Source organism: Schistocerca serialis, chromosome 1 (genome assembly GCF_023864345.2).
Source record: "Schistocerca serialis cubense isolate TAMUIC-IGC-003099 chromosome 1, iqSchSeri2.2, whole genome shotgun sequence".
NCBI classification, from domain to species: domain Eukaryota; kingdom Metazoa; phylum Arthropoda; class Insecta; order Orthoptera; family Acrididae; genus Schistocerca; species Schistocerca serialis.
This window is the reverse complement of record NC_064638.1, coordinates 877105046-877120138: the sequence shown is the minus strand read 5'-3', so window position 1 is coordinate 877120138 and position 15093 is coordinate 877105046. Positions and strand designations below refer to the sequence as shown.

Genomic DNA, 15093 nt, shown 5'->3' with positions numbered 1-15093 from the left:
ATTGCAAGCCTTCATGGTCCTCATTATCATCATTTTCATTAAGCATACCCTGTTGCTTGAGGTTCAGATAAAACTGCTGATATACCTATGAATACGAAGTATTTTTTACCATATACATGATGTAAACACTAAATTACATAGTGTACCCAACATAACAATTGAGCAGTGCCAAGCAATAAAATTATACTTTATGCATTGAAACCATATGGAAATGAATATAGAGAAATTGGTGATACAGCTTTTTGTTAAAGTTCATATGTACAGTGTGGAGCTAGAGATATAGGTAAAGTTCGTTCACCATCAGATCAACAGATGTCAGCAGCACACTATGGTTCTCAGCACTTCAAATATTGTAATAGAGAATATTTATGGCAATATTATGAACTTCAAATGTTACAGGCAGTGTATGGATTGCACAGCCATTCAGGAATAATTATGAGTCAATGAAAACCATGCAAAAGTAAAGCATGTAGTCACAGTATGTTTTTTAATACATAGTCACTTTCTTGTCTGCTCAGTAAAAATTTTACAATTGATTTTAAACTAACTTCTGATTTGGTACAGACTTGAAACTTTGAATTTAGCTCAGACCTGAATGACGATGCAATCAACCCACTTTCTTGTCTGGTATGGGGAGAAGAGTTCTTTGGTTTTTTGTCTGTCTGTTTGTTACAAATTTTGCAACTGTTTTCTAGCTTCCCATTGAGCTTCAGACTTGAAACTTTACCCATAACTCAAAAATGGATGAAAATACAATATTAGCTCATGTTCTTGTCTGGTATATGGTGGAGGGTACTTTTTGTACTACTGATGTATCCCTCTTTTTCTATACCAGTCGAAAATGTTTTCTGTTAAGAATTATTGCTGCTAAGCATCTGTGTGAGAAACTGAAATATATCTCTAATTTAACCACAGGTAACTACTGTAATCCCATCAAAATGTTAAAATCAATTTTAAAATGTTCATACACACAACACTATAAACCAGAAAATAATTATTTAATTAAAAACTCATTTTCTATGCAATAAAATTGTTAGTAAGTTAGGTGAACTATCCATTCATCAATTATCTATTGCATGAACCCCACATTTTTCACTTTATTTTCAAGTATTGTCATAGCTATAAAAAATCACAAGCACAAATTTTCAGGACTATCTGTATGGGGTTAGAAATCTGTATATGGCTAAGAGAGATTATGAGGGTGTTCCCAAATGTAAGGTCTTCAATTTTGTTTTAAAAAATGTAAAGAAACATTTATTTACAATTACTTGCACTCAGTTTTGAAGCTTGAACATTTTTATATTTTTATAGACACTGTAGAAGTTTTTGTATGCCCACGTCATATCAACCTGCATCCATGCTATTGAAGAAGCTTTGAACATCATCTTTCACCTTGTTGTCATCACTGAAGTGGCTTCCAGCCAAGTGTACTTTCAAATAGGGAAGCAAGTGTTAGTCACTGGGCACTATGTTTGGACTGTAGGGTGGTTGGGTGATGATGTAACATCCAAATTATTGCAGATGATCCATGGTTTGACAGATAATGTGGGGGTGAGCATTATCATAGAGAAGGCTTATGTCCTTGCTCAATATTCCTCTTCTTCAGTTCTGAATGGCCCAGCTGACATTTTTAATGTCTGACAGTATCTGTCGGCATTAATTGTTACCCCAGAAAGCGTGAAGTCAATCTATTCCCAAAACACAGCTGTGATGATATTACCAACAGACTGCATTCTTTTGAATTTTCATGGCCTGCGTGAATTGGAATGCTGCTGCTATGTAACTGTTGTTTGGTCTCAGGTGTGAAGTGGGAAGTCCACGTTTCATCACCCATGACTATTGAATCCAAAAGATTGTCCTTATCTCTATAGTGTTGAAGAAATTGGCAGGAAGTTTCAATGCATTATCGTTTGTGATCTTTTGTCAGCATTCTTGGAATCCATCTTGCACACACCTTCTGAAATTTCAACAGTTGACTCAGAATCTGGTGAATGGTGGGTCGAGAAACCTCAGGAACAACATTGCAGAACTCATCGAGGGTGATCCGTCAGTCTTGAAGCACAATTTTTTCGACCTTTGCAATTGACTCTTCAGAAATTAGCAATCTTCCACTTCATTCCTCATCATGAATTGCAGTATGACCATCTGCAGACTCTCTATACTGCTTGTGGACATTTTTGACATCCATACATGACTCTCCATACACTTCCGTCAACTCTTGGTGAATGTCAATTGGTTTAACACCTTTTGCACCCAAAAATTAAATAACTGTGTGAACTTTGCACCTGGCAATAGCATCTAAAGAGACCTCCATTGTAACTAGCTGCCAATCCAAGACTGAAAGCTCCAGTGGATGTACAGTAGTTTCTGTAGAGAACAGAGGGAGTAAAGAAAGATACAATGTGGCAACAGCTACACAAACAGTTTCTCTGTGGTCCCAGTGCTTTGAAGGCCTTACATTTGCAATTACCCTCATATTTAATTCTTTTTAATCTGTTTAAAAAATTTGTATTATTAAAAAGTTTTTTGATCAAATAAATATTTTTTTTTAAATATTTCCCGATGTTTTAGACTACTTTCCTAATGTTCCTTTCTATTATAACATGAAGTAATGAAATACAAAATAACATAATTTGAATAATTTTCTACGATATTATTAAGCAGGATTACAAGTGTATATTTGCTTTTAAAAATTAGGTGAATAGTGCGGGAAGTGTTACATTCCACTTTGGAAAGTAGAAATTGACACATGAAGAATACAGCCTCAAGAATTTAAGTATTCCAGTCATATAATAATTATGTTGTGAGCTGTATATATCGCCATCTATACTTGTATTTGATCAACTGCTGCCTTCGTAAACTTTTTTACTGATGTTTCAACACTTCAATGTATCAGAGATATACACTATCAGTGCTCCTCCCTTCCCCCTCAGTCAGAAATATACATGAAGTATTTCTACACATCTATCTGAACATCATGAAAGTGGTTTGTAAGCCTGACACATACCTTTGTTTTATACTCACTGGGATCCTTAAGGGTTTAAATTTTGTTGGCCTCCTGTTTTATAGGCAGTGTTATTATAACCCATTGTTGCATTTACCTTTGGCTTTTCTCTGGTCTCTTCTTATAACTTCTTCTTTTTCAGCTTTTCTTTTGAGTTTTGGATATTGGATCATATATATCTCCATTTGGATGACTACTCTGCAATTCACAGTTAAGTGCTTGACAGAGGGACCAGGCACCACTTTCAGACTATTTATTGACTGTTTCATTCTCATATAGCTCATGGGAAAAAATTCCAATATAAATCTTCCTGTCTGAAGTCTGATTTTTCTTATTTTATTATGATGGCCATTTGTCCCTATATAGGTGGGGGCAACAAATTATGTTTGTGAGAAACATCATAAATTATTTTCTTTTACTACTCCGACTTTTTCTTTGATCAGTAAAATTATGGGTTTCTGATTTGAAATGGATTTATTTGGCAGCTTTGCAAAATGTGTCCCACTATACAACTTATCACAAATTATGCTTTCAGTAAACTTTGGTTTTTCCTGTTATTATTGTTACATGATGTTATCTAAGAATATTAGAACCCCACAGAAGGTGTATTTTTAAATTGTTTTTTAAATTTTTGCCAGGGATGAGGTGGAAATCAAACTTCTTGCTGAGACAGAAGACTTGAAGGATAGTATTACGTGGTTGCAACAAGCTCGCTCTGAGGTGAGTAGTTATAGAAATAATCTTTATAATTAGTTCAGTGATAAATCTTTTGAATGATTAAGAGGTGGCCTGAAAATAGCTAGTGAACTTATGCTGTCTCCCTAAATAAAGTGACATTTTTCAACAGTATAGAGTATAATATATTTAAAAAATGTAATAAATATTTAGATATATGGAAATATTGAGATTAATTTTCCAGTGTGTCGGACAAGCACAATAAGAAGAAGACATTTCTGTAACTACTCACCTCAGGGCGATTCTTTACCCATTTACAGGCATCTTTTCTTATTAGTTCTACATAAACAAAATAGTCTTTCTCTTCTTGTAGATTTATGCTTACCAATTAATAATACTACATCCAATCGCTGTATCCACCTACAAAATCTTGATGGCGTCCATTATTCCTTTTGTAATTGGACCTTCATAATAAATCTGAAGTACACAGGTGGGCTACTTGGATTTTTATATATTACAGTACTACTTGGAATAACAACTCAATTTTTCCTTGAAGAAATACCACTACATTATTTCTTCTACTCACATAAAAAATGCAGACTTTTTACTTATTCTCACAACCAAAATGGCTACCACCAATTTCGCTCTGAAATAATGTGCATCTACCTTTGTTCATTAACAGAGAGAGAGAGTCCTTCCTCTTACCAAGGAACAGGAAAAACATTCTTTTCTTAACATTTGAAAATCGAAAATACATGACAGTAGGTGCAGGCTCTATACTAGGCCACCTTTACCTTTTCTCTTTGCCTTTGAAAAAAAAAAACAAAAACATAAAAGCAAGAAATGCAGAAGATACAGTCTTAGACATAAAAACAGACTGGTGGCCAGCCGTCACAGAGACTAAGTCCAAGTCGTTCACTTAAGGTGGGCAAAAAAACCGACTGCCCCAGAAAATGCTAAGTCTGGCCATCTGCACAACCTGGCAATACAAGATGCAGAAGTGTCAGGAGGAAGTGTTGTCTACTTTGAGATGTTCTTCTGCCATGTGAACCCATGGTCTAGGGGTAACCATCGTGCATTCGGAATTTTATAGTTGTGTGTTCGCATCCGACCGCATCTATCTTTCTCTCTCTCTCTGTTTCTTATTTTTTTAAGCACATTTTGGGCCTCAGTTACGAGTCTGATTGAACATCAAAGATAATTCGCTTCACATTTTACCCATCTCTAATAACAAATACTTCACGAAACAATTCCGCAGGACAGTTCATGGCTGCGCCGCAATTAGAACATCTTACGCTCAAGGGTTTCATCATGTGGCAGCAGCTGCTGGCCACTGGCCAGATGCTACCCGCCACCTGAAATCAGGCTTCGGCCAGGTGAACATGGCATGACACTGTCAGTATACTTATCAGCTGTCATTTTCAAATTTGAAGTTCTATTTATCATTTTGCAGTTAAGCATTGGATTTTGCATACTTGAAAATCATGAACTACGGTTAAGCTTTGTAAAACTGGGTCGCAAGTGTAAAAAGTTTTAGCATCTGCAATACAATATTTACTTTTGGTATAATAGAGGGATGAATGCAGAGGAGGCAGCTCAAAAGATTTGAATTGTGTGTGCATCGAGTGCTTTTGGGAAAAATATGTCAGTAAAAGATATTCTTGTTTCAGCAAAGATTGTTCCTTGCATGAATGATTTCCCACATTAAGGAAGTCTCGACTGCTGATATAGGTGATGAATTACCATTTAAACATCATGCGACATTTGCATTCAACAGGTAAAGTTCAGAAGTCTGGTGTAGGAGTACTGCATGCTCTAATTCAAAATAACAAAAATCAACGGAGTGACTAGTATTGCAGTTTTGCTTGAACATCATCAGGTCGCTCATTGAGCATTCCTATGCAATACAGTTATTAGTGACAAGTTATGATGCCTTTATTGTTAACTTCCTAAGAAGAAATGAAAGGCACAGCCCTACCAAAAGACATAAACTTGAGCAAAGATAGCTTGAACATCATATTTTCCATCTGCTAGCTCTAAAAATGATTTTTGCACTATTAATTCTTCCCCAAGGGTGTGTTCATCACAGCTGGAATTTGTTGTCAACAATTGAGATACCTTTCAGTCGCAATGTAATTAAATCCACCAACAAAACTATATCACGTATGCTAGTGCAATATAACCCACTCTGCTGATTTGAGAAACAAAAGTATCCAGGAGATTGGCAGGGAGCTCATCTCTCAAGCACTTGTATAGATAGGACAGTCATCTCTCAGGCACTTGTTCCTCTGATTGTATACTCGTAAAATTTTACCTTTCCCACTCTTCATCAATCAACTGTCTTCAAACTACACTGGCTGAATGACATTGATAGAACCAGTAGGTTTCTACAGGTGTAGAATTTGTAAACTACTTTAGCGCTGCCAGATTGTTTAAGATACTGTGAAAGAATATACTGTTGCTGATTAATTTCTCTTTGATTGTTATTGTTGTGTTCAATAAAATAGTGGAAAATGTAATTAAAATATTCACTCTGCTAATACAAATTATATTCTACTTGCCACAGAAACATCACAATGGAGTCTATCTTAATAAAGCATTAAATGTCACTAAGATGATTGTGCCTATTTTAACACCAGTTATTAGGGTATTACCAACTTTTGACTACAGAAAGGTCTGAATTTACTGCATGTCCTGTATCATACTCAAGTACTATGAAAACGAAACTGTTCATAGATAAAATTGTGTATTCACAACAACAATGAATATGTCACAGAAAACAAAAGTGCACTATGAATTTTGCAGTACCATAAGGTTTTTACTCTGACACTAAGGGATACTGAAAGTAACAAGATGAATTTTGCTTGAATGTTGTCTTATGATTCCCTTGTTGAGTTTCTGTCTGCCTGCTTGTTGCTCTACTACAAAAGAATTAAAAATCTGGGTTTCAGCAAGTCTCAAAAGGCGAAACAAAGCAGCTGGCACCTATAGGCAAGCATGTTACCTCAGAGCTAGGGAAGAAGTGAGGCATATGGATCTTCCTTATTGGTCCAGTAGATGCTACGACAGATAAACCACAACATAAGAGATGAGAGTGGCTGTATTTCCCACACAGAATGACTTTTGTGGACTCAAAAGCATTAACTGATATCCTTATATCACATCTCAAGAGAAGTCACTCTCAATGTTCCATTGAAATAACACGATAATAGGATAGGTCTGTGCCATCAAGGAAGTAACTCGTTGGTCATGGAGTTGTCAAACATATTCTGCATTGTTGCCAAGTTTCAGTTATACTACCAGGAAGGATACCAGCTGATGTATTCTGTGAGTGACCTCAGAAGTGATTATAACTTCATCTCAGAGTTGTGGCTTTCGAGGGTTGGAATACCCTCACTATATGTCAATGAGTCTTATTCACATTTCTGTAACTCAGTTTAGGGGCTAGAATGTAATTACTTGTAATACGTTGATGCACTGAGTGCAAACATAATGTCACAAATTAGTAACTGTGACAGTTATTTGTATTTTATTCTCTTAAGCGGATTAAAACCTCGAATGCGTATTCACCAGATGTGAGTCACAATCTTGGAGCATCTCCAGTGGTTGAGTTGGCAATTTATATTTGCTATAGAATATTGTTATTGAGATCACTGTCATTGGCACACCAGCCAGAAGGCAGGCATGCCCTGGGTTCTTTTTTTCAGTCTTTCTGACAGATATGGTGCTGTCACTCAAAATGTAGAATTAAGGTGACTTTTAATAATCCATATGGCGAAAATCTGATTTATATATTCTTCCATGTCTAACATTCAAAACATAGTTACAATAAGCAGCAGAAAAGCACCTGTTATCCAACAATTAATAATGCAATCATAATCAGTGAACTGCCATCTGATAATTGTGGAAAACTACTTTTTTCATATTCAAAATACCACAGTATGAACTCAAGGATTTCGTAGGATTCCTGTACTTAATTTCATTGTCATCATTTTCAGTGAAAGTAGAGGAGGAGCAAAAGCATCTGACTTGAAATATACTTTTCCAGCAGGTTTTGAATCTTTCACTACACTTGCAGTTTGGACATCCAGTGAGGTATCAAGAATGTGAGGATTCTATCATTGCTGTTGTATAGGATAGAGCAGAAAGATGTAGGTTTCCCGCAAAGTAAGCAATGAGAGACACAGTAATTAACACACAAAGTAACCATCTCACATTCGTAAATTTTCCAAGTCACTGTCACTTGTTAAACATGAACTGTTCTGAAAGTTACTACTGTATCTTCACTAGATACAGTAGTAACTTTCAAAACAGTTCATGTTTAACAAGTGACAGTGATTTGGAAAATTTACAAATGTGAGGTGGTTACTTTGTGTGTTAATTACTGTGTCTCTCATTGCTTACTTGTGGGAAACCTAAATCTTTCTGCCCTAACGTATACAACAGCATTGAGTGAATCCTCACATTCTTGACACCTTGCTGGATGTTCAAACTGCAAGTGTAGTGAAAGATTCAAAACCTGCTGGAAATAATATTTCAAGTCAGATTCTTTTTCTCCTCCTCTACTTTCATTGATAACGATAACAACGAAATTAAGAACAGGAATCCTACGAAATCATTGAGTTCATACTGCAATATTCTGCAGATGAAAAATGTAGTTTTTCACAATTATGTGATATAAGGATATCAGTTAATGCTTTTGAGTCCATGAAAGTCATACCACATGGGAAATACAGCCACTCTCATCTCTTATGTTCCGATTTATTAGTCATAGCGTCTAATGTGCCAGTAAGTAAGACCCACATGCTGCACCTCTTCACTAGCTCCAAGGTAACGTGCTTACTTATGCGGTGCAAGCTGCTTTTGTCCACCTTTTGAGACTTGCTGAAAGCCAGATTTTTAATTCCTTTGTAGCACAGCTACAAGCTGGCAGATAGAAACTCATTGTGGGAATTCTCAGACAACACTTGAGCAAAATTCATCTTGCTACTTTCAGTATCCCGTAGTGTCAGAGCAAAAACCTTATGATACTTCAAAATTCATAATGCACTTTTGTTTTCTGCTGACATATTTGTTGTTATTGTGAATACATAATTTTATCTATGAACTTCCACATTTTCATAATACTTGAGTATGATACAGGACATGAAGTAAATACAGACATTTTTGAAGTCAAAAGTTAGTAATATCCTACTAATTGGCACAATCATCTTACAGACACTTAATGCTTTATGAAGATAGACTGCCATCATGATGTTTCTGTAGTAACTTGAATTTAATTTGTATTAGTACAGTGAATATTTTAGTTGCGTTTTCCATAATTTTATTGAACACAATAGTAATAATCAAAGAGAAATTAATCAACAACAGTATGTTCTTTCACAATATCTAAAACAATCTGACAGTGCTAAAGTAGTTTACAAATTCTACGCCTGTAGAAATGTACTAGTTCTAATGAGGATATTCAACCAGTGTAGTTTGAGACAGTTGATTGATCAAGAGTGGGAAAGGTAAAATTTCATGAGTATACAATCAGAGGGATAAGGGCCTGAGAAATGGCTTGCCTATCAATACAAGTACCTGAGAGATGACTTCCCTGTCGATCTCCTGGATAATTTTGTTTCTCAAATCAACACAGTGTGTTATCATGCAGTAGTATATGTGATGTAGTTTTGTCAGTTGACTTTCTTACATTATGACTGAAACGTGTTTCAATTGTTGGCAACAAATTCCAGTTGTGATGGACACACCCTTTGGGAAGAATTCGTAGTGCAAAACACACTTTTGGAGTTATCAGATGGAAAATACATTCACGCTACCTTTGCTCAAGTGTACATATTTTGGTAGGACTCTGCCCTTGATTCTTCTTAGGAAGTTAATGATAAAGGCATCATCATTTGTCACTAATAACAGTATAACAGTACAGCCTCCCTCACGACTCATATGAAATGTCTGATACCACATTTTTTTTGTATGCATCCGGATCGTTATTGGACAATTCAGTGCTTCCTAAGGCTTTGTATCTGTGTCTTTATATGTATCATTCTGTCCTGTCTGATAAAAACTTGATATTCATTGCAAAGGCATGTGGAATGTTTTAGAAGGACATGCATTGTCGGAATTATCAGTGGATTGTTGTCATTGATAAAATTATGTACATATACTAAATTGAGTAACTAATCAAGAAATTGAAGTAAAAAGTCCTTACCAATAAATAACTAGAGACTCCAGAGATGTTAGTATGAAAAATCAATGCTTCTAATTAACAAAATGGTAATCTAAAAATCCAGTACCAGAAGACCTCACTATCTTGAAAAACAGCTTAAAAGTTATTACCAAGCAATGTATTTTCATTTGTTATTTATTTTTATGTCTTACTCTGTAATTAATATTCTTTGTAATTCCATTTCTAATTAACTCTCCAATTGGTTACATCTCACAGTTTTCCAATTTACAGTATTTGAGGCCTTATTTGTGCATTTTATGTATATAATCGGATAAAGCATAAGTTCTTTACTACCATTGTATGTTAGTAACCAAATACAAACTGTAATTAATTATCTAACTAAAATAATACAAGAGACATTATTGGAATTAACATTCAGAATTATTTTATTTTGGAAAACTAAAGATATTACTATAAAAGATTGTCATTCAATATTGTATTTTATCCCTTATTTGGCTGTGACATCAGTTTCTTTACATTTTGTAAATTTTAGTTGTAACATCAAAATTTTACAGAATTAATAATGCTTTATTTTGGAAGTTACTGTTAAAATTGTATGTAAAGAGATGCAGCAATGCTGTGATGAGTCAGTTTTGAAGTTACTTTATGAAGTCAAAGAGATCAGTGAAGTCTCTCCATGTTTTGTTTACATGACGAGTGTGCAAAAAAATGGCTCTGAGCACTATGGGACTTAACTTCTAAGGTCATCAGTCCCCTAGAACTTAGAACTATTTAAGCCTAACTAACCTAAGGACATCACACACATCCATGCCCAAGGCAGGATTCCAACCTGCGACCGCAGCGGTCGCCCGGTTCCAGACTGTAGCGCCTAGAACCGCTCAACCACCCCGGCCGGCTGACGAGTGTGCAGCTCAGATGTCAATCAATGTGAATAAATTTTGTGAAACATGAAAATTTCTCATTCATTCATCAATGGACCAAGCAGAAGAAACTTAAGTAATGTTCAATGTGAATCGTTACAACAGAATTGCGTAGGAATGCTCAATGTGTGACCTGATGACATTCAAGCAAAACTGCAATACTAGGAACTCCATTGATTTTTGTTGTTTTGAATTAGAGCATGCAGTACTCCTACACCAGACTTCTGAAACTTTCCTGTTGAATGCAAATTTCACATGAGGGTTAAATGGTAACCCATCACTTATATCAGTAGTCGAGACTTCCTTAATGTGGGAAATCAGTCATGTCAGAATGATCTTTGTTGAAACACAATTATATTTTACTGATATATTTTCCCCAAAAGCACTCACTCCACACACAGTTCAAATCTTTCAAGATGCCCCTTTATTATACCAAAAGTAAATATTGTGTTGCAGATGCTATACCTTTTTCTTCTTTTTCCTCCCAATTTTACAAGGTGTAACCATAGTTCATGATTTTCAAGTATGCAAAATCCAATGCTTAATTGCAAGATGATAACTAGATTTTCAAATTCGAAAATGACAGTTGATACATGCACTGACAGCATTACGCCGCATTCACCTGGGTGGCACCTGATTTCAGGCGGCGGGTAGCATCCGGCCAGTGGCTGGTAGCCACGCCCGCATGAGCAAATACGCAAGCGGAGCTGTTCTGATCGCGATGCAGCCACGAGCTGTCCTGTGGAATTGTTTTTTGAAGTATTTTTTATTACTGGTAGTAGAATGTGAAGCAAATTATCTTCGATGTTCAATCAGTCTCATAACTTTAGATGAGGGCCGAAACATGGTAAAAGAAAAAAAGGGGGGGGGGGGGGGGGGGGAGACAAAGTTGGATGCGAACACACAAATATAAGTTTAAAAGGAACAACGATTACCACTAGACCATGTGCTCACACAACATGATAACATCTTGGAAGTAGACAACACTTCGTCATCTTACAGTGTTGCCAGATTCTGCAGATAGCTGGACTTGTCAGAGGTTGTTGGTTTCTGTTGGCCATCTTAACTGAACTTCTCAGACTTAGTCTCTGTGGTGACTGGCTGGCAGTCAGTTTTTATGTTTAAGACTGTACATCACAAATTGCAGAAAGAGAAAGTTGCAGAGCAGGATTATGGGGAAAAATGAAATAAAAATCACATCTCCAGATGTGAAAGTTGCCATGTCTTCATTTAGAGGAAATGAAATATGAAAAGATGTACAAATCATATAAGAAATGAAAATTTAATCATAGCCCCAGATCAAGAAAACACAACATGTAGGTAAGATGTCAAACATAATAATGGTCTCTAACAACCATGTTTGAGTTTGCAGATAAATATAGTACTGGGAAATAAGAGCAGTAATCAGCTGATGCTGGGAAAATGTATTAAATTCAGACCCAATGCACTGTAAAGAGCTGCTCAGGAAGCAAACAGAAATAGCCAATATATCAAAATTGAGGGGCTAGGAAGAAATAAGAAAGATAAGTAAATGAACATAATTATCATTGTGGACTCATCTGCAAGCTCTGTTTAAAAGCCCACATCAACTGTTAAACTACTAAGGTATCAATCAGAATGAGTCACATTGGCCATGTGGCCTGCATTGACAGTTTCCAAAATCTCTCTGTTAACCATAATTTGGAGGGCAGTATTAGTGGACCCCAGGCTTGTTTCACCTCTTACATTATTTAGATTTCTCTTTACATCAGAGCATCAGAATTCTATGGCTGCAACTTGGGCCTGCAATGCATACTTGACTTTTGAATGTCCATCTGGTCTATGTAAACTCCTTCTTTGCTTTTATGTGTGCATGGGACAGGGTGAGATGCCCAGAATTGAATGCAATCTTCTGGTTTCATGCTGAGTGGAAGGTGGATCTGTCATTCCCATGATCTCAGGTAGGTAAGGTATGTGAGACATGCACATGAAGGATTTTTTAATTAGAAAAATTCCACTATAAGGCAGTTAGTTGATAGTTAAGTGTAGAAACTACAGAACCAGAAACTGGTAACATCTATTTGTTGTGGAAAGAAATGTAGCTCATAGCAGGTACAAAAAAAGTACACTGAGGTCACTACACTGAGGTCCCTTAATGATAGTATTCCATACATACCTAGTATCAACAGCAAAAAGTTGGGTGAAAACAGAAATAAATAGCCGTGAAATCTTAATTAGACAAAAATATATATATTTTGCTGGACACCAATGGTATACTGTATTTATTGCTGGAAGAATCTTAGTGAGTTCACTAAGATAAAAGTAGAGCCATAATGTGATAACAGTGAGGATAAGTATCAATGATGTACCACAAGTATTAATCTAACTTTTTTATTGACCACTAACTTAACCTATTGAAGGACTTAAATATTTCCAAGTATCACTCATAAATTTAACTGTACTGCATTTTCAATAGACACTGGTGTCTTTGCACTAAGAGATAAAAAATGGTGGTATCTGGGTAAGTTACTCATGAGTGGCAAAATTATTCTCATACACTACATACTGTATAGTGGAGTGTGAAGTATAGATGTGAATGTGTATGAGCCCTCTTCTTAACACATTTGAAAAGCTTGTTTCCCATACCTGTTTAAATCTCATTTTCTTCTGAGTATCACTTAATGTTTTATGATTTTCTTCCTAATACTATTTTGATATGTTTTGTTCCCTATCCTCTGCAGTTTACATCTTATTACTGCATTTCATGCCCTTCTTTTCTGACTGCTCCCTGTGATTTCTGTCTATTTTTAATATAAATCATTGCCTTTAGTCTGTTATACATCCTGCTTACTTTTATGACACTTCTTTCAGGGTACGGCAATTTGCTGCGTTGTCCTTTTCTCATCATGAGAGGTACTCTCATCTCCGACAGCTGAGGCTTCGATGTTTTTCTCATTGCCAGTCTATTTTTCTTAATATCCTATTCTGTTTGGTTAACTGTTTGTAAACAGACAAATATTATTTGTTGTAGATATTGTGTAATATAATTTTTTCTGTATGGTGTAATTAGTGTGAAACAACAACTTACATACTTTCAGGCACAGGCTTCTATGAGGTTCCTGCTGAAGACACAACTGCAACTGGAAGAGGAAATCAACATCAAGACAAACACATTGAAAATTGATGAGGTGGAATGTATGACATTAAGACAAAGCATGGATTATCCAATACATTAATTTTAACATAACTTTTGCTGGGCTATGAATTATAATGAAATGTTTCTCATTTTTTACTTTTTTTCATACAATATGTTGTGCATGCTGCCTGTGAATCACTTGAGTGTCTAACAAACATTACATACAGCTACATGTATTAATTTAAAAAAAAAATACAACTGTAAACATTTACTAATCAGTTTACTCTTCTGTGAGAGAGTGGAATAGTTTTAATTTCATGTTTGCAAATTACAATACAATAACAGTTATTTAGAGAATAGGTCAGCTAAATGGTCAGAAGACGTACAGAGAATTTTTTGGGATAACTGTTGGTCATTTAACTTAATCACAAAGCATAATTTCCCATTTAATATTGAAAAGAAAATAATTAGCTTTTGTTTTCTTTGTCTTCTTTTTGTATGTAAACCTACAGAGTGACTGACAGCAAAACAATATTTTGAACACATTCCATATCAGTTAAAAAGATGAGTGAACAAAGCAAGTTGCTGACATTATTTCTGAGAATGATTCTGTAAGATAAGCAAGCTGGTTTGTTTTACACATAAAAAATGACAAAAATCTTCAGCCTAAGGGTGGAGCTGTTTGGGGTATTTGTTACATCCGGTACTCAGAAATTGATTCAGTGGCACCAGCAATCATTCATTTGAATAATTACTGGAGGATTCTTCATAATTAGGTATAACAATGCCCTTTGGAGAGCTGTGGGCCACTTTAAATGAGAAAAAAATCAGGCGAGTAGGTGGTCCAAGCTTTTGTTTCAAATGTGAGAGTCAGGAGGTAGTTTTGTCAGTATTATGAAACTAGTTAGAACAGCACAGAATAGGAAATTAGGCTCATCTGGACAAAACTGTTTATTTATCATCTCCTGAAAATGAGTTGAGCAATGGTAAAATAAAATAATGAAAAAAATCTTTTTTGTGAAATGTGTTTCCACTGTAGATATAAAAGTAAGTGCAAAATAAAGTAAGTTTTTGAGTTAATTATTTACATATGACATCATGAACCATACTTGTAACAACTTATTATCGTGTGAAACATGTCAGTAGGTTTACAAATAAGATATTTTTTCTGAGTAAAATCTGGCTTCCCACT

General features: G+C 35.5%; 1 protein-coding gene across 1 annotated transcript in view; it reads left to right on the top strand.

Moving 5' to 3' along the window:
- LOC126410711 (tektin-1) overlaps positions 1 to 14232 on the top strand; it is a 131456-nt gene extending 117224 nt beyond the window's left edge. The window contains exons 7-8 of the mRNA XM_050081310.1: positions 3643 to 3724; positions 13864 to 14232. Coding sequence (XP_049937267.1) covers positions 3643 to 3724; positions 13864 to 14001 — 220 coding nt within the window. The 3' untranslated portion in view covers positions 14002 to 14232. The remainder of the gene's footprint in view (positions 1 to 3642; positions 3725 to 13863) is intronic.
- Positions 14233 to 15093: the final 861 nt, after the last annotated feature.